At 42.5% G+C, this 20719-nt stretch overlaps 1 protein-coding gene across 1 annotated transcript in view; it reads left to right on the top strand.

The window, feature by feature from the left end:
• Syne1 (spectrin repeat containing nuclear envelope protein 1) overlaps positions 1 to 20719 on the top strand; it is a 461163-nt gene that overhangs the window by 84360 nt on the left and 356084 nt on the right. The window contains exons 4-7 of the mRNA XM_055615901.1: positions 6508 to 6603; positions 13586 to 13669; positions 18037 to 18129; positions 19419 to 19597. Coding sequence (XP_055471876.1) covers positions 6508 to 6603; positions 13586 to 13669; positions 18037 to 18129; positions 19419 to 19597 — 452 coding nt within the window. The remainder of the gene's footprint in view (positions 1 to 6507; positions 6604 to 13585; positions 13670 to 18036; positions 18130 to 19418; positions 19598 to 20719) is intronic.

The raw sequence follows: 20719 nt of genomic DNA, 5'->3' as shown, positions 1-20719 counted from the left end.
ACGCTTGGCAACCCTTGACTCTGCTTACAGTATATGTCCCACCTCAACAAAGTGGCCATCTGTGACATGAACTCCCCCCCCCGACATTTTCTAGTCCAGCTTTACCAATGTCTCTAAATATCCAATGATCATTACTATTAACCATTAGGTATGTGTTGACCATCTCAAGGTGACACGCCATAACATTTCATGGCGCAATAAAGTATTTGCCCATGGAGAACAAAACCCTAAGCAAATGACCCAAAACAATGATGGTGACACCACAATTGGTCCTGAAGATGACAGGGTTTTTTTTTAACTCTTTATATTGCAAAAGGCTAAATCCCTAAGGCTGAAACTCTGCTTTATAACTGTGTGGCATTGATGCATTGATCAGTAGGGACTCTGAGATTCTATACGACATGTAGTTAGTTATATTAGTTGTTTTCCTGTTGTTGTAAAAAGACCCATGGGCGGAAGCAACTTAAGAAACAAAGCTTATTTTGGTGTTTGGTTCCTGATGGCACTGAGGCATGAGAGTAGGTGGCCCAAGCAGGAAGCTGAGAGACCACATCTCAGCCACACACAGGAAATAGGGTGAACTGAATGGGGAGTATTTCTGCAAACTCTCAAAGCCTAACCACAGTGATGTGTCCTCCAGTAAGACTCCACACCCTACAATCTCCACAACTGCCCACAATAGCACCCCCATCGAGGAGGCAAGTATTCAGATACACGGCAGTGGGAGATATTTCTCAGCCAAACCACCACAAATTTCACTAATGAATGGACAGCATTCTAATCATTCTTGAAGCAGATTTCTCTTCTTCTACTTGACAACCACTGTAAAGAACGTGAATGGCTTCTTCCTCAAATAATTGGTAATATAATTACCACATAATGCAGCAATTCTGTTGCCAGTTTCATACCTAAAGAGTCGAATGTGAAGCATCAAGAAGTATCATTACAGTTCAGAGCATCAATTTGCAACTGTGGCCAGACAGAAGGATAGATTACAAAAGACAGTATGTACCACAAGGGAATCTTACTCAGTGGAAGAAGAGAGAGGGAATTCTACTACCTGCTACAAATTCCGGGAGCCTTGAAGATATTGTGCTAAGTGAAATAAGCTAGTCACCAAATTTCGTCTGTCTGCTTATATGGGGTATCAAGACTGGTCAAAACAATTGAAGAGGAACAGGAGCTGGTTGCCAGGGGCTGAAAGAAAGGAAAATACAGTTACTTAATGGGTTTAGAGTTTCCTTTTTGCAGGATGAGGACAGAGATGGAGGTTGATAGCATATCCTGAAGAAATATCTGATGATGGAACTATCCACTTGAAATGATGAATCTTAGGTTATGAGTATTTTAGCATAGTTAAAATTGTAATAATTGAACTAGTATAAAGACACAGTCTGGTTCTTCTGGCCATGTACAGTTCCATTGTTCAGAAGTCACTTACTCAAATTTCACCATCCAGTGGGAAGGGAGAAATGCTGCAAAAATAAGTTACCACAAACAGAGCAATGCTTCAAGCCTAACTAAAGTTAGGCTTACAGGCCTTGCTTTAGCAAGTGAACAAAATCAATTTTTGAAGGTTTGTGCCAGAGGAGATGTTATTGAAAAGATTCCAGGTATCTCAGTCTAAGAAGGAAGGCAGGAAACAGTTAATTCAGCAGTCTGCAGGCTTGCTTTGCCTTAGCCCTATTCTGGATGGGGGGGGGGGGGAAGGCTTGTCTTTAGGAAACAGGGAGTCTGCCTGCTGAGAGCCAGTGTGCTGAGGCCTTGTGCTGTGAACCGTTTCAGAGTCAGGGTCTCAGCCACACTGTTCTGCTTTGATTAGGTCCTTGCATATTAATGCCATGGTTTGGGTAAGCACCATTTTTTTTTAATTGAGGAGAGAAGAAAGGGTACATTCTGAGTATCTGGAGTCAGTCACAGGGCCACACAGACTCCCAGGAAAGACCTGGAGACCTGGCTGGCTTTCCCAAGCTGTGACAACTTACGTTGTTGTCACAGGTCATCGTGAGAACACTGAAGAGCACACACATGCCTGCTCACAAGCATCCCCTGGGAAGAGACCAGTGACTCACCTTGGCAGCCTGTGACTTCCCTCAGCCTTTGCTGCAGGTGCCTCTCCCCTCCTCTCATCTAATCTACACCTGTTTTGTTGAAATAAAGTGTCACCTGTCACCAGGAGTGGAGCAGCTTCCCGGTGTCCTCTGAGTCACTCACTCACCCTGGGAATGGCTTTGAGGACTGACCTCACCGTGCCTTAGCCGTTACGGAGAAGGGCACAGGGAAAAGCAGCCTTGCAGCCTCAGCCAGAGCAGCCTGGCGATGGATCCTTCTGTCGCTACCACGGCCATCATCTCTCCTAAAGCAGAGGATGTGCATGCACGGCACAGACTATGGCAGAACATGGCTGTCAGTGCACACACTTATATCTATGCCAATACGCTAAATAGACACGATGTTTCAATAACTACAGGTCAGTCAGTCTCCAGTCCCCAAGGACGGCGGGGTTCGTTAGCAAAGCCGTCATTTCTAGTCAAGTTGGCTGGCACTCCAGCTCATCAATATTTTCCTTAATGATATCAAATAAGTCACACTTATAGGCTTGTGTATCCCCCTTTCTCCTAAGCTTGCTGCCTAACAAGGTGGCTCCTGTGACAAACAAACCTGGGCTCCCATCCCAGTTACACAACATATGGAGTCTTGGCCAGAGACTCGGTCTCATTGGGACTCAGACTCCTTGTTTGTAAATATGAAATAAGATAAATGGATAGTCCATACCAGAGTCTGAGCATTTCTGGATGTGCAGCCGTATTCTATGTGTTCTTCCTTCTCCCCTCTAATCTGTCCTTTTCTTTATTGAAAGACCTAGCAGGCTGAAGTGTGTCACTATCTAAGCTGTAGGTGCTTAGTATGGCTATCAGATGTACACACTCGTGACTATCTTTTAATATTTTCTTTATGTACCAATGTTTTTATTTTATAGGTAATTTTCAAATGTGAGGCTTCTTTAAATTTTCATGCCATGCAAATTGTTTTTTCTAATATGTTTCTCTTCAAATTATTCTCTTATTCCTTTCCCCTGAATAGGAATTTTTTTGAGGACATAAAATTGGTATGACATAGCAAATATGTCCATCCTGTCATGAACAGACTTTCCAAAGAAAATGGTGGATAAGAGATCAATATATTCTGGTGCCTTCAGAAAAGTAAAGAAACACGGGTTTTTTACACACATGCGCATACACACACACACACACACACACACACACACACACACACACACTTGTATAACTAAATACAAATCTTTTTTCAAAGAAGGGAGACATTTGATCTTCTTGCAGCCTAAAGAGGAAAATGTTGGTCCTTGTTACATAGCATCTCAGGCTGCCGAGGCTAAAACAAAGCCAGACAGGTAGAAGCAGAGAGCCACTCCCTGGCGTACCCTCTTCAGTGAGTGCACGACCCAGGGGGTCATCAAGCAACACCAGCTCCTCAGCTACAGAGAGCTGTGCATGTTCTCTGGGCTTCTAGAAATTTTAGAGGGCAGGTGATCCTTTTAGACCCACATCATAGAATGTAGTCTTTATTGAGGAAGCTTCTAGAATGGCACAATGGTAAAGTACCTCATTTTTGGTGCAACGAAAAGGTTCATTTTTGAACACCTCAAACTGGATAGAAAAATGTCCTGTTTCCACTAAATATGGATTGCCAAGACCAAAGGAGACTGTGATGAGTAAGACTTCTAAATATTCCACACACAAAAAAAGACAACTTAGCATGCTCACGGTCATGAAAGTGCTTGACACTTTCTATCTGGTTCTTGAAAAGCAATGGGAGCAAAACCACAGCCATTACCTTCTGCTAAGTCAGGCTCCAACCAATTATCCTTGTTCCTGTCTGCCCTTTGGCTCCCAGCCAGCCTTCTGATCTAAGTCTGGCCGAAGAAGTCATATTGTCCCTGTGTCTGTACATCTAGCCAGAGAGACTCTTAAGCCATTTCACATCTGACTGCCTCCTAAAACAAATGCTGTGCTCATCGCTACCACACTTGCACAAACAGTACTTGATTCAAAGTGAGATTTCTTTTCCTTTCTGGAGTGATTCACGATAGATGGATATATTTTATTGGTTTCACACAATACTTACCTTCATTCACTGAGTCATCTAAGCAGGCAGCCAGAAACATACATAAAGTGTCTGTCATGTTTTTGATAGTATTTTTTTAATGTTTGTTATATGTGAATATATATTTGTAAATATTTTTATAATTTATTCATTTTATATCCTGATTGTAGCCCCCTCCCTCATCTCCTCCTGATCCGACCTTCCCTCCCTCCCTTCCCATCCCCTTCTCCTAGTCCACTGAAAGGGGGAGCTCTCCTCCCCTGCCATCTCACCCTAGCTTATGAAGTCTCATCAGGACTGCCTGGATCCTCTTCCTCTGTGGCCTAGCAAGGCAGCATCACCAGGGGGAAGTGATCAAAGAACAGGCAACCGAGTTCATGTTAGAGGCATCCTTTGCTCCCCTTACTCGGGAATCCACACAGAGACTGAGCTGCCTATCAGCTACATCTGAGCAGGAGGTCTTCTCCAGGCATGGTCCTTGGTTGGGGAACTCTTTCCTGGAAGGAAGAATTCAAAAGTCATATCTATGCAGACAGTTTTGTACAGAACAAGATGCTCAGTTGAGTTTGAACACAGCTAGGAAATAAAAGAGATATGAGAGAGAAAAGAAGATGGAGAGAAGGAAGGGGAGGGAAATGAATAAAAAAAAAGAGGAAGAGTAGGAAGGGCAAGAAAAGAAGGAATGAGAAAGAGAAGAGAGGAGGGAGGAAGGTTGTGAATCAGGCTGCCTGATCTCAAAAGGAGAAAGTGTCAGCAACACCAGGCAGAGGCCACTGGGCTGAAGACCTGCCCAGCAGCCACTGTTGATTACTCCGAAGGCCAGTTACAAGAGCACCAAGGAGCACTGTCCTCCAAAGAAGTAGAGAGCTGAGCGAATTTAGTGCCAGAGTGTGTTTTCATGGAGTTGTCATATACACATCTGTATCCCCCATGCATGCTGTCAGCCACGTATGTTGTCATCCATGCATGCTATCATCCATGCTTGTTATCCATGCATGTTGTCACCCACATATGCTATCATGCATGCACATGTTATCCATGCATATTATCACACATGCAATATCATAGCTTTGGTGCCAAAGTTCTTGTAGTATATATTACTTTGTGGGAATTTCCAGTTTCTTCAAGTTTTCTTTATGTATCCAAGTAAAACTTAATTTGTATTTTCTCACTAAATTTATCATATATTTATGAACTTTTCTTTACTGTTTTTCTTCATTTATTAGGATGCAAATTGGTACTTGAGTGATACTTGTATTTCATTTATAATGATGATAAATGTATAATACAATAATTTGCTTGATATCACATTGGTTTTTATTATAGTGGCCTCTTTGTGCTAAATAATTTTATTTATATGCTTAGGATGTAAAGTCAATATTAAATTTTTGCTTCATAATTAAGAAGCAGCATGAATGATGGGATCCAACAAGTAATGATTGAAAATGAAAACGCTGTTATTTTTGAACATGCATTTCACAGTATGAGAACAAAATGTGTTCAGCTGTTCACTTCATAAAGAGAGAGAAATGCATTTAAAATTAGAACTATAGCGTTCAGCCTCCATAATTCATGCAGTCAGTGAGAGAAATATAAATGCTTCATGCCAGCGGGTGGAGAAGAAACTGGACCTCATCTCAGAATCAAAACACATTTTTAAAAAGAAAAGAAAGGAAAAATAGTTAAAAGTGAAGCATTAGGCCTTTAAAAAAGTTCAGCATCAACCAGAAAACCATGGAGCTTGAACTCTGACAAAGGGACAAAGTTTTGTTTTGGGGCATCAGTGGGGAGCACATCCCCCACTCTCTATGGACCATCAATCATTACTTCTTTACCTAGTGCCAACTTTCCCAAGGTCACTGGTGAACTCCAGCCTAGCCTTTCAATAAACTCATTAATGTTTGTAATAACATCAATGACGTCCATGACTTGAGCTGAGCTTTCCTTTGTTTTGCATACTGGATTGGTGAGGGTTAAGTTGATTATACTGCTGGGCTTCTGCCTCCTGATTTCCGCTCCTTTGAGAGGAGGTGTGATGGGCATACTAGACTGTGAATCCAAGCAGAGCCTGCCTGCCTTCTTCAGGGGTACCCTGTGTGTTCCCATAGCCTCAGGGAAATGTCCTCCAGAAGCTGTGTTCAGTAATACAGTATAGTGAGGTTTTTAGATATCTAGCTTTATGTACACAAGTTTAATTTTCTTCCTGATGCTTTCAACATGTAACTGATAATTACATAAAAAATAATCAGGATGTTTGCAGTATAGCTTAGAGGTTAAACATATGCCTAAAAACATGGCATTGGTTCACTGATAAGGAATGGATGGAAGGATGGATGATAAGGTATATACAAATTTTACCCCAATGAGTGACATTTTGCCTTGCAGCGGAAGCCCCCCATGGTAGTAGATGACCTTTTTGAAGACATGAAGGATGGTGTCAAGCTCCTCGCTCTACTGGAGGTCCTGTCTGGGCAGAAACTGGTAAGGATCTTTTCTGACTGTAATACCTACTCAATAATGTCCCCCTGGAATGACAGACTCGTGTGCCTAAGGGATGTCATCAACAGAAGAGACATTTCTTCCTCAGTAATTATTAATCTCCTAGAATCATCGGTGTATCTCTTCCCTTGGGAGGTGAAGAGTATGTCAGCCTTCTTGGTCCTGAAAAGAGACGCACTGTGTCTGAAGTAGCAATATGTAAGAGGGAAGGAAATATCAGTGCCCTGACATGGTGGACAATGCATCTCTCTGGTTTCTGGGACAATCACCTGGATTATAAATTACTAATCAATAACTACTTCACTATAAGTGCTTTTCCTCCTTTGCTTTCTGTTGCTGTGACAAAATTCTGATCAAAACCACTTGGTGGGGGAGAGAATTAATTTGACCATAAAATGCTCAGGTCATAGTGCATCACTGAAGGGACTAAGCGAAAACATAGGACAGAGACCTGGTGGCAGGAACTGAAGCAGAAGAGGAATGTTGCTTACTAGCTTGCTTTCTACAGCTTGCTCAGCTGCTCTCTAATACAACCCAGGATCCCCCTGTACCACCCAGTGTGCTGCGACCTCCCACATCAACCATCAATCAAGAAAATGCCCTACAGACTTGCCCTCAGTCCAAACTGCCTCAATAGAGGCATTCTCAATTGAATCTCCATCTTCCCAGATGACTCCAGCCTGTGTCAATTTGACAAAAAATAAAATAAAAATAAAAAATAAGCTAACCATAACTATGTTTGTTTCCTACTTGAAAATAAACTGTTGGTTTTTCTCCAGCTGTCTGCTGGATATTAAGTTTGAAAGCAATATGGCGCGCGCCATGTTCTTGCTGGCGTCCTGTACCATCAATCACTTGTAATAAGAACAGACTACTCGAAGAGGCATGTTTATATCTCCTAGAACCTACAGAGTGCAAACAACATTGCCAGTGAGCAGTAAAGTGTATTTTCATTACATTATTGAATACTAAAACATGTATTTTTTTCATATCACAGTAGAAGAGTAAGTAGCTTGCAGATATAAGGTGTTTATAAATAAACACTTGGTATAACTGGGAATCTGAGTTCAGGAAAAAATTTAAAATGGCTTATGATACTACATCTATTAGGGTCCACAAGACTCTGAAAGAACAAACCCAAACTCAAATAGCATGCAAACGACAAAAGGCATCTATTCTGCCGAAGACCAGCATGCCTGGGCCACCACCTTCATGACAGGACAGCCCCGAGCGGAATTGAAGGACCATTTCGAAGCGAGAGGAGGGAACTCCTACTGTGGCTACACAACCTCAGCTGGGACTTGCTGGTGCTCATGTGACTTCAGTCAGGGCCTGGCCCGTGCCTGTGATGGCTACCTGACCCTGACCAGGGCTTAGGGCCTTCTCAGAGCAGTAGCTAAGCAACCTTATCTCCCTAGGCCGATTGTCCTGGCTGAGTGGCTTTCTGTGGTTTTTCCTGCAGCTGAAGTTTCTTTTTCTGAGGAATGGAAAACTCAGGCCTGTTCTGTCTAGCAAGAAAATGAAGATTTAACCAGACCCTCTCACACATGAAGGCTAGAACTGACAGAACCTTCTGCCTTGCATTACAAACTGTGTACTTGTGAGAGAAAATGAATGTCAGTAAACGTAGTTTCTTGGAGGTAGAGGGTGAGACTCACTTTTAACTCATGCTCAAGTGGTCCTCAGGCGCAGAGTCTACGGTTGGCTGAGGCTACAGCATCGCTGTCTGCCACTGCACAGCTAATGCTGTTTATCTGGCACATAAATGTGCTGATTCACCCCACCCCCATATGTTGACAACGGCTTACATAGACAATGCAGGGAACTTCAAAGTTCTCAGGATCTGACAATCTTCAACTAAAGGTCATCTTTTATTAGCAGCAAAACCCAAGCTCTACACTTGACACCTAAAGAAGATGAATGGGCAGAAGCTAGCACCTAGGCATTTGAGCCACTCCAGTCTCCTCCAAAGAGAGGGACTCTAAATTTCCCCTGAAGCCTTCTCTCCTTAGTGTAAAGTGTAGATGAGGGGCTCTGCTTTTGTGGGGGCCCCAGAGTTCATTCTAGAAAAATGAAAATAGGACCACCAGTAAGACCAGCAGAGACAGAAGTACACAGCAGCAGCAGAGACCTAACCCTGGGTTCTGTCGCCTCTAGGACGGAACAAACTGCATCTAGGACAGTGTTAAACTTCTTCTGGGTACCCAAGGGCTTGGGATCCCTCAGCTTTAAATATCTTCTATCTTTACAATTGTTGCCACAGAGATCACCAAGATTTTGTTTTCCTTCCGCTGCACAGCGTAAGCTGTAAGAGTCTGTTTGAAACACAAGCTGGTGAGAAGTCTGTGCCGGCCACTCTAGTCGGACTCACAGGGGAGCGGATGCGTGCGGATAGATGTCCATCATCTCAGCTCGCCTCTGGTTTCTGCTTTTGGTGATGGGAGACATCCCTGTGTACACGGTGACAACCCTGCTCTGGACTGTCGCCTCAGGCTCAAGCAGAGCCTCACAGGCAAACTGTCAGTCTGAAATCTGTGAGAATTCAGGTTGAAAAGAAAGACCCTCAGAATGTTTATGTACTAAAGATAAGAGTCCAGGAATGGGTGCTCGCTCCTTAGTTTCAGGAAGCACGTTTTTGAGACATGTACAGGGTTCTCAGAGGTGTTCCCATAAAGTCCCCAGGGGGACCTAGCTCCAGTTGCCCCCAGCGGAAAATTCCAGCAGCATAGCATTCCCCCTTAAAATCTTACTCTCAACACATCCTTCCTCGTTAGCCACCTGGAGTGCCTCCTCCCTCAGCCACATGCACACAAATGCTTGTCTGTGCTGTGGAGTCAGCCCAACAGATCACGTGCGAACAGCCGAATCGCCGTGTAAATCAGCTACCTACACCGGAGAAGCACCTGCATACCAGGACGCCCGGCTGAAAGCACGCTTCCTTGATTTCCCGATGCAAAACTTCCTGAACTTACCTGAAGGTCGAAGAGGCCCTCACAGAGTGCTGAAAGAATGCGCTCGTCATCCCCAGTGTCAGACCTGATTCCACCATCGGCTTTGACCAATCGTCTATCAAACTGTTCACGGGCATTGAAATTCTGGGTTCAATTATTCTAAAGGATACAGTACTGTACTTTTGACTAAAAACCACCCCTCTGTTTCAGTGCCCTACTAATTCACGCACAGTTGGAATTACAGGGTCGTGAAGGTAGCAATAATTTTTATAGCTTCCGTTGGCAGAGAAGGAAACTAAGACGTAAGGGCAACTTCTGATCTGAGCTTTTAATTATTTATTGATATTAAACCCTTTAAGATTCTCAGCCACGTACATTAAAGTTACTTGGAGATTATAAATGTGTGATTTCAGTTTTGCACATGCCTCTCCTGTGCTGCAGCATCCCGTGGAGTTGGAGAGTGTGGTACAAAGGAGCGAAGGCCCTGGGCCTTCTTGAACAGCCTTTCAGACCATGAATGTTAACAAAGCATTGTCCTTAGGAGGGTCACGCAGGGGGGTTCCCAGGATGAGGGTAGCTCTGTAGTGAGCAGTGCCCTGAGCAGCACAGAGCAGAGCCCCAGCCTCTGGCTCTGATAAAGCTCAGGAAATGTGGCCAAATGCCTTAGCATTCTCCCCACAGCCAGCACTGCAGAATGAGATCCCCATAACCAAGTCCTCTTTAGTAACCTGCTGTGCATCCTTTGGCTTTAATTTTATTTAAGGGAATTTTAAACATTTTAAATTATTCTTCTTAGATTCACTGTTTGGTTTAGTATCGGCTTGCAACATTTAAAGAATGTGAGTGAGAATTTGCCATGTGGGGGAAAACCAACAAGAATACCATGGACACATATCAATGACTATGGAGAAGCCTCTTCTAATCTGTTTCATAGAGCCAGAAGCATGCTTTTGGGAAGAGCCTTTATCACTTTACATCAGGGGAGCTTAATAATCTTCTCAGACATGAACATGAAGAGTAGACACTAGAAAAAGCTTGAGTACCGTCAGCCCCTCAGGTTCATGAAGTACCGTCAGACCTCAGTTCTGCTATGTGCATTGCCTACTGACAAGCTAACATTTCTCAAGCCTGCACTCTGACACTACCTTGTGCCTCTGGAGAAACACGAGTGAGTGAATTATGTCCTCAAAGAGCTTGCAGCCCAGTTCTGAGAATAGCTACTAGCTAGGATTGGTTATGGCATAAAAATCACATGCAAGTATGACAAATACGAGGTATAATAACACAAATGCAACAGAAGCGTGTTGCCTCATCACTGGCCAGCATACACCTGAACAAGAAAGGCAGAGAGAAGGCATTTGGTGACTAGACCTCAGACCATGCAAGAATACCATATTTTTAGATGTATTTAGAATGTGTGCTGTTGGTACAGGGTATTCCTGTTGATAAATTTAATGGAGTTGGGAAATGGAACAAGCATAATGAAACTTTATCATATAATTTAGAGGTTCATGTCAGTTACAAGGAAAAGCAGGGATTATTCAATACATAGAATAGAGAAACACTCAAATTTTAAAAAAGAAAGATAAAATTGATCTTTAGAGCCTAAACATATGCACAGTTCGTATGTGTGTGCTCTCAGGGTGTAACAGCATGAGGTCTTGCCAAACTTAGAGAAGATAGATGGATATGTTTTAAATAATGGGGATTAAAAATAACACATGACAAAAATCATATCTGTGAATTTTTTCTTCATTTAATTTGATTAAAATTAAACTAAGAACATTTTAAAATAAAAACAGAATGAAGAGACCAAGCTTCCCACCTGTCTAAGGCTGACACAATTTACATGGTGAGAGACTTCAGGGAGGATTGTATCAAGGATATGTAAAGTACGTTTACTAATCAATAAGACAGCTGTTAGTGTTTAAAAATGATGCCATGCATATACAGCAGGTACGTGAGTTTATTGTATGGAGTGGAGATGGAGAGAGAGAAAGGAGAGGGGGCACCCTGATAGAGAGAGGGGAGAGAACAGGAGAGGACCAAAAGAGGAAGAGTGAGAGAGCAAGATCGACTGGATGTCAGGTCACTAAGTACCTGACCCAGATGATGTCACAGGATGCAGGCACTGACACGGAACATCGTTAGGACCCTAAAGGTCCCCAAGGGAAGGCCCTCCGGACTGCCTGCACGTCACAACAAGAGCAACGACCCAGAGGAAAACGTGGACGGGAGATGTGGAAAGGAACTTGACAGGAAAAATCCACAGGTCAGAGGAAGAGACACTTATTCTAATGCTAGTAAGGGGTATGCGGACGAGCACTGGAGTAGGAGCAGTACATACGCTGAATCGGAAAGCTGGAAAAACCATCTGTCAGATAAAGGGCTGAGGGGGTTTATCCCAACAGAATTTTGTTTGCAATCCTTGTAGAAGGGCACATAGCTCTACCCTCCGGGAAAGCATGGCATTAAACATGGAAAGTTGTATTGCCTGAGAATTCTGGGTGTGTGCTGGGGGGTGGTTAAGCCGAAGAGAAACTGTGCTTGCACCAAAGCAGAGAGATATGAGACTTATTAGTCATCAATGCCCTGGAAAGACTCCAGCTCCTCTGAGAGTGTATACACAGCCCTGGCATACATGGCTGACTGTGAATGAGGGACCTTTAAGGAAACAGTGAGATCAATATTGTCAATAAAATGGTGTATAGAAAAATCCCAAAGGATAAGTACAGAGATGCCCTTTAAATAAAGACAACAGCTCAAAATAATCTTAGTGTTTCTTTTCCTTGAGATATGGTCTCAGTCTTTAGGCCAGGCTGGCCTTACATTCATAATAATCTTCCTGTATTAGCCAACTGGGAGCTAGAGTGACAGATGTGAGCTTTTACGTCTGATTTAAAATAAGTTCTTTTAAGGCTGCATATAAATGAATCGAATCTGTACAAAAAGGCAAGTGTTGGGCCGGATTTAAAATGTTGCCAAGGGTGTAGGAAGCTAGGAAGTAAGAATGGATATGGGTGGGACGGGAGAACATGGTGGTGGCCCTTACGAGTCTTGACTATCTTAGTTGGTGGACTCACAAGGCCTTTGTCGCAGTAAAGCACAGTTAATAAGCTAAACCAATGTTCTGTGTGTGGAGCAGTGATGAGGCAAGAAGTTCCTAGGCCAGAACAACAACCACATCAAAATACCTTCTAGTAAATATTTCTTAAAAATCACAGTCTAAAATTGTCACCCAGTGGAAACAAAGCTTGCTTTTGAATTTACTAGGATATTATTTAGAGCCCTTGGCTCACAGAAAAGAGGGCCACTCTCCCAGATGAGAACCTGGAGTAAAACAGTGTTGTCTCCTTAATGCTGGTGTTCCCAGGAAACGAAAAGAGGATTATAACATCAGCTTCACTGAAATTTCTTTACATTTTCTGTTCTTGGTGTGACAGAAAATACACACAATGATTTTCATCATGTAAAACAGACAGCGTTTAACAGACACTGCAAAAGAAAAAAAGAAAGAAAAGACGAGAAGAGGGGAGAAAAGAAGAAAAAGGTGTTCTCACAATCTGAGTTTTATTCTTGGTTCACTTGCTTCAATTTTTTCGTTGTTCAAATCAAGAAAGATTGTTAGTGATGGTCAGTATCCTCTCATGTCCTCATAGCTAAAGAAAAGTAGGTGAGCGACCAAGAGTACTTTTCATGTAACTGTTTCTTTCCATGAGGGAGTGACTATCTAACAGGTATCACGAGAATTTGTTGAACTTTAATTCTCGGAAATCAGCCAGGAAAACACACTGGAGGAAAAGAATCTGATGAGACTGAAGCTCTACTGAGAAACAGGTGTCTCTCGAGTGCTGCTGGGATATCAGGGTTCTACACCCCGCTCACCTCACTGAGGTTGAGTCATGGTGGTTGCGTGTCAGGGTTTTTCAGTGTATATGTTAGCACATTTGAGTGGAATCTGAAAGCTTTTAACGAGCACACTTGCTGTTATGGCTCTGCCTTTCTTTCCCCAGCCTTGTGAACAAGGGCGCCGGGTGAAGCGCATTCATGCTGTGGCGAACATTGGCACCGCACTCAAGTTCCTTGAAGGAAGGAAGGTAAGAAGGAAGTGAAGACACTGAAGGAAGAAAGCTTGAGTGTACACACTGTTGTCTGTGGGAACATAACTACATGCTGTCTGTATGGCTTAGACTTGCAGTAGTGGAGAAAAATAATTTAGATTTACGGAAAGGTGGCAAGGAGGAGGCCATAGCTGCGCCTCACCCAACTCCCTCCATGTTAAGAACAGATGAAATGAGCTGGGCATGGTGGTGCATTCCTTTAATCCCAGCACTCAGGACGCAGAGGCAGGCAGTTCTCTGAGTCTGAGGACAGCCTGGTCTACAGAGTGAGTTTTAGGACAGCCAGGGCTACACAGAGAAACCCTGTCTCAAAAACAAAAACCAAATGAACAAAAGAACGTATGTTGTGACGGAACTGTTACCAAAATGGGAAATTTAAACCAGCACGCCATCATTACTGAAGGCAGATAGTGGTCTATGCACCATCGTCCCGGGATTCAGTCCAGCACCGCAGAGTGTGTCTCATTGTCTCCCACTCTACAGCAAGTCTCCACGCACACCTAGCCCTTCATGACCTTTGACACCTTTGCTACTGCTGGTTAGTTATTTTTAGAAACTCTCAGTTTCGGTTTATGTGGTGTGTTCTTCCCCTAGTTCCACACTGTTGGCAAGAATTCATGGAGGCAATGTTGCGTTCTTCCCAGTGTATGGTGCAGATGGCTCTCGGTGTCTGTTTTAATTCTGATGGTGTGATCACCCATCACTTGATAAGTCTCGTAGTCTGTTTTCTGCATCTATCACAGAATTCTTAAGACTGGATGGCTTATAAAGACTGGAATGTCGCTTTCTCACAGCCCTTTAGGCTGGGGTGAGCATCCAGCTTCTGGCTGTGTCACCATGTGGTAGTCACCATGTGAATATCACAGGGAGGGACAGAGCAAGCGTGGGCCAGCCCAGGTCCCTTTCCTTCTGCCCTGGGAAGCCCCATCTTAATGCCTTTCTCTGACACAAGGAACCTACTTGAGTCCGATTCAACAAATACATTGACATGAAGTTAAGGATTATATATTCACATGAAAAGTCATGACAGTCAAAACACAAGGGTTTTCTTCTGGATGTTTTCGTACAATGATATTACTTTCCCACTTACAGTTTAGGAATTATTGTTTTTAGTTGAGAAATAGTTTAAGGGAGATAATCGAGAGACCAAACTTAACATCTGTTGCCTTCAAACAGTCATTGTTCCATGCGCCCACTGCCGATGTCGTGCTCTTCAGCATATACACGCTGAAACTGTTCTAAAAGGAAACAGACTAGTTACCAACTACTTACTTCCTTTGCTAGTAACTCTGTACATCTGCTTTGTTTTCTGGCCATAGTTTATCATGGTTTTGCTACTCTAGCTTTGGCTGTGGAGAGTCTTCAGTTGATGTTGGCATCCTATAGAGCTGGCCTCATCACTCTTTTATCATATGGCCACGTATGTTAAGGATTGTCTCATATTTTCCCTTCCACGGGTTTGAAATCGACACCTTCTCAAAGGAGGTTCTCTTCTTTTTATTTGTGAATGGTATCCATGAGCCAGGTATGTGTGTTAGACACGGGTCTGACTGGCTGCTGTGATTTCATTGCAGTTAGGGTATTTTGGAAAATATGTCTAGAAAACTATGTGTGTTTTCTAAACTGTGTGTGTGCACCTATCTATACTTCCTGTTTCTTTCTCTCCCTCTCTCCCCCTCTCTCTACTTCTCTTTATCTTTTTCTTTACACACACACATACAAATATAGCTTTTAGTATACATGTGTGTGTCTCTGTGTGTGCCTTTGTTTTTTTTTGTGTGTGTGTGTGTGTAAATTACTAATTTGCACTCACACTTCTGATTCCAGGCCAGCACCAAACTGTTTCCTCTGACCTTTTATGTTCATTTGTTTCAGATTTCTCTGATAGTGAGAAACCTAGATTTCATCAACAATGTATTCTCTTCTTTCAACTCTAATTTAAATGCAAAATAGTTTCAGAATTGCTAATTCATGCACCAGTGAAAACTATATTAAGCAATGAGAGAAAGGTATCTTTGTACACCTCTTTCTGCATTTAATGTTACTGTTTATTTTATGGCCTAGGCTAGTTCTGTTCTTCCCTATCCACTGAAATGTATTTTCATTTGTATATGTAAAAGACTCATGCCAGTTTGTTACTATTTATATTCCATTTTGCATCACACACACACATATACACACACAAACACACACAGGTTGCCTTTAGCTTTCTGTTTATTGAGAGAAGTAGACAACATCATGGTTCTTAGAGTAAAAGCTTAACAACGCTGCAGATTCTCTCCGCATCTCCCTCCATTTTCATTTCCCTTGTTTCCAACCTTCGGGTGATCAGTCTCTCGTTTCTGACTTCCTTCCTGTATCTCTTCTCAGAAGTAGGGTGCTCTGCACAGCCCCTCCTTTCCTTACATGCATATAGAATACTGTAGGTAGAGTTTGCTTTTCTAGTTAGAGGTATTTTAATAAATCGCCCCAAATCAATTTATACACATTTCCTTGTCTGTTTCTTACAGTGGCAGAGTGTTCCTCTGCCTGGACATGGCATAGTTTATAAACCATTCTCAGTTCTCGTTAGTTTTCAAAGAGAAATAATGATGTGATTTATAACTGTGAGTAAAAATGCTTACACAGCACTGAAAGTGCATTCCCCTGTAGCTCCCTAGATGTGGCTACTAGGTCAGAAGGTAAGTATGCATTCATTGACACCCTTCCCTCCCACAGGCTCTATCTCCTGTCTGCATGGACCAATATACATCCAGCTTTATAAGTGGACATCCACAGACTTTCCAGAAGTCAGGATGTTTGAGTTATTTTCTCTCCAATCTATATGCACTGAATCAATCCATTGCTTCACAGTGTGTAATTAAATATTTTCGAGAACTTGGAAACCTGAAGCAAAGTTAGCTTTGTGTCTTTTAAATAACTTGCATTTTGGTGAGTTGGTGATACAATGGAACCTTTGGATCTGATGCCCCGGGAAGCCCGGCATAGAGATGTGCGCGCACAGCTGTAGCTCCTTGTGCAGTAGTGGGGCCATAGTCAGATCTCCCCTTCTGTCAGAGTGAGTCTCTTCTCACCCATCCTCAGTGGGCTTTCCACGGAAAGAGGAGTGGCCAAGATATTAGAGGCCGGCCCATCCCCTATTTAGATAACTGGCAGCAGTGCTGTATTTCATTCTGAGGAATATTTAGTAATAAGTATAAGGACAAATTTCCTCTTTCTAGTTAATGTCTTAGTGAAGACTTTAATGACTTAATTTATAGAAGGTATCACATATAAAGAGAAGGTTTCCTTTTCCAATGTCTGATTTAATAGTAGAACCCTTTAAAAAATTAGGAATCACGTATTAAATACTGTATTGACTAAACATGAAAAGTAATGTAATTCAGACTCTGATAAACTTTTACTAAAGAAAACCATTTATAAAACTTCTGGGCTAAATAATGACATATTCTTTGAAAACGTGGCTAATAGTTACTGAGGGAGGGATCTGAGATGCTGTGGATGGCCTTTTCCTCTTTGTTAAGGATTGTGGGAAGGATGATGAACAGCACCTTTTGCATGCTGGGAGACTGACAGAGCAACTTGGCGCTTCTTAGGAAATAACTTTTAAGAGTTGGGAAAGCTTCCCAATGGACAATCAGAAACAACTGTAAACAGAAAGCTCTTTATTTTCATCCCATGGTACTAATAATCTCTGGGCCGTAGTTGCCTGGCTTCCCTTTGTTCTTCTTTAAGTCCTGTCCCCTTGCCATGCTCCAACTGGTCAACCCTTTGTTCCCAGTGACAAACAAATGCTCCTGTAGTTTGTTTACATGTACACATTATCTTCTCCTTTTGTTTTCCATGTCAGTCCATGTACAGAGGCTCACCGGTTAGTACAGATTTTAGAACTTTCAACTGCTGGCTTGTATAGGTAAAAGAGAACCTAAACTCTTACGCTATTTGGTAAAAATCATCAAAGTGAATGTATCCATTAATGCTACCTACCACCATTTCTTTTGTTTTACTGAACTTCTAAACAAAAGAATAACTGCTCTTTTGTTTGACTTCTTTGTTGGCAGTTCCCTGCATGCTGGTGTGTTGTTGTGTTTTTTAACTTCAAAGAAAATAAAAATTTGAGATCTATTTTATAGTTGTTTTAAGTTTGTATGTTTAAGACACGCCCCTGGAACTTTCATAAACTCATGTGCCTGTTTGTCTCCATGGCTTGCCTTATTATTTTCGTGTGCCGTTACATAGGCGTGACCAAATGCTATTGTTATCTAACAATATCCTAGTCATCGCGTAGGTAAATGAGTCACAATATTCTGGTGAATCACTAGCACCGTTTTTCTTTTAAACAGATTAAATTAGTCAACATTAATGCTACTGATATCGCTGATGGCCGACCGTCAATTGTTCTTGGGCTGATGTGGACCATTATCCTGTATTTCCAGGTATTGTACTACATTTAGTCTTTTGCTGGATATGACATCGAAGCGGGAGAGCATGGCAGATGTTCATACTGCCCTCTTTTCCATGCCCTTTGGTTGGCCCTTGCTTCAGCAGAGGTGTGACCCCCACATTCATATTTTAAGAGAAAAATTTCTGTTTTTCCCGCTCAAGTGTGTTATGTGTGGCCCTCCCCCCCGCCCCAGCATAGAAGAGCAGAGACAGTTAATCTGACTGAAATGTATATACGCCATAGTGGAGATATGAGCTCCTATACTAGGAGCTCAGGAAAAACGTTATTTTATTTTTATCTGGGCAGGGAAAAGTTCTAAGTCCTATTAGACATGGTTGGGAGACATTCACCTGCTTTTCTCTCTAGAGTAATCACTACATTACTTTATTTCTTTCTCGTTGTTATTATAAAACAACGGAGGCTTTATAATTTATCAAGAAAACAAGTTTATTTAGGCCACAGTTTTGGAAACTGAAAGTTGGAGCAGCATGTGGGAGCTTTGGGAAGGGCTTCTCGGCTTCATCACACCATGCTGGCGACATCATGGCAGGGGCACAAACAAAAAGGAGAAGTGACATCATGAGAGAAGCCACAGAGACAAGGGAGGCACAGGCTTGGAGTCATGAGAACTAACCCTAAGACTCACCAACTCCTTCAGTGGTTTCCAAGGCAGCTCCCCAATCGATTCTTCATTACTCTACCTTTGGCTGTGTCAGTACCTCTCCATATCACCAGGAAACAAATCTCCCAACCCTCAGGAAACAGCTTAAGCTGCAGCATCAATTTATCCACCCTGCTAGTCAATATTTATAGAAATAAATATGAATAAATATGGAAGATAAGTATCTTGCACACAGAAGTGTATGAGATACACCCAGCAATGCAATAGGAAGTACAAGAAAGACTAAGAGGGGCAGGAGAGATGGCTCAGTGGATAAGAGCACTGGCTGCTCTTCCAGAGGACCCACATGGCTGCCCACAACCTTCTGTAAATCTAGTTCCAGAGGATCTGACAGCCTCCCAGCCTCCACAGGCACCAGAGATACACACAGCACACACATACATACATGCAGGCAAAACACACCTACATCCATACAAAAATAAAAATAAACCTTAAAAAGCATTTTTTTAAAAAGCTAAGATACCAACCAAACCCTGTAAGAACTAAGGTTTTTGGTGGGTGTGAAGGATGCTAAGACTGGTCATTCTCCACTGGGAGGTAAGCTCTGAGCAAAGAGTAGCAGAGATCATTCTGCCTGTTCTCGGCTTGCTCCCCAACAGATCGAAGAGCTGACCAGCAACCTTCCCCAGCTGCAGTCTCTCTCCAGCAGCGCTTCCTCTGTGGACAGCATGGTCAGCGCAGAGACCGCGAGCCCCCCAAGCAAACGCAAGGTGACCACCAAGATCCCCGGAAATGCCAAGAAGACTCTGTTGAAGTGGGTCCAGCACACAGCAGGCAAGTAAGTGCCCAGCGTTTGTTTACCGTGAAACCCTGCGCGGGTTTCGACTCCGACTTAATGCCCTCATCCCTTCTCGCAGTTGTGAAACATGAAGAGGCCTTGGTCTGAGCACCCTCGCTTCAGCCTTTGCTTCACTCTACTCTGATTAAACCAGAAACACAAGGGCTAGCCAGATGGCTCAGCCGGTAAGAGCATGTGTCAGCCTGATGACCTGAGTTAGCTCCCAGGAGAACAGGAAGGCGAGAACTGCTCCAAGTTGTCAGCTGACCTTAAGGTGCATACTAGGGCACACACGGGGAGTAATAAAAACTGAATATAAGCATAAAATCACCACTAAGTTTAGGAAAACACTAATAAGATGAATTCTTTCTTCATTTATGTGATTGTTCCTGAGTAATAAAGCTGATTAATCATCCACCTCTGATTCATGGCATGAAGGCTAACTCTAATCAGGGCACTGTTTTGAATGTCTACTCCTATTTAAGCAATTACAAAATGTTCATACTTGATTACCTCTTCATTAAACCACTGAATTCTATTTAATGGCAATGTAAGCTAATGTTCAGATCTGAGGGAGGGAGGAGGTTTGTGTTTCCTGAAACTTTCTAGGCACTTCTTCCTCCCCTTTTTTGTTTTTCTCCACTTTGGTCTTCATCTGGAACATGGATGTCTCTATCCATTCTACCTTTATTGCATACAACCTAAATTTACATAGGTCCACGTTTTTATTAGAGTGAATATAAATTCAGGACCTCCTTTTAGCACTTTTGGTGGGGTTTCTGTTGATCATGACCATTTTGTGGCCTGCTGTTAGTGAGGATTAAGTTTCTTCACATGAAAGTGACATTTTCATTTGTTCCTCCTCAACGACATGAAAAACTGGTTCATTTTCTCCCAGGTTTGTTTCTATAAAGCCAATCTACTTCTGAAAAATAGTTATAGACAAGACCTTATTATGACATATTGAGGCACTGAATATAGAAAGCTCTATTTTTTTTTTAATGTTCAAAAAACAAAATTCATCAGGGTGAAGCCAAACAGATAAGATGTAATTCATGTTAGCAACGTGTGTGGTTTTGATTTGCTTTTAAAGTGTGTTGATTTTTTTTTTTTAAATTTCGG

This window comes from Psammomys obesus, unplaced genomic scaffold (genome assembly GCF_907164565.1).
Source record: "Psammomys obesus unplaced genomic scaffold, mPsaObe1.curated_primary_1811, whole genome shotgun sequence".
Lineage (NCBI taxonomy): Eukaryota > Metazoa > Chordata > Mammalia > Rodentia > Muridae > Psammomys > Psammomys obesus.
The sequence above is the reverse complement of the archived record's forward strand: the minus strand, read 5'-3'. Positions and strand labels throughout refer to the sequence as shown.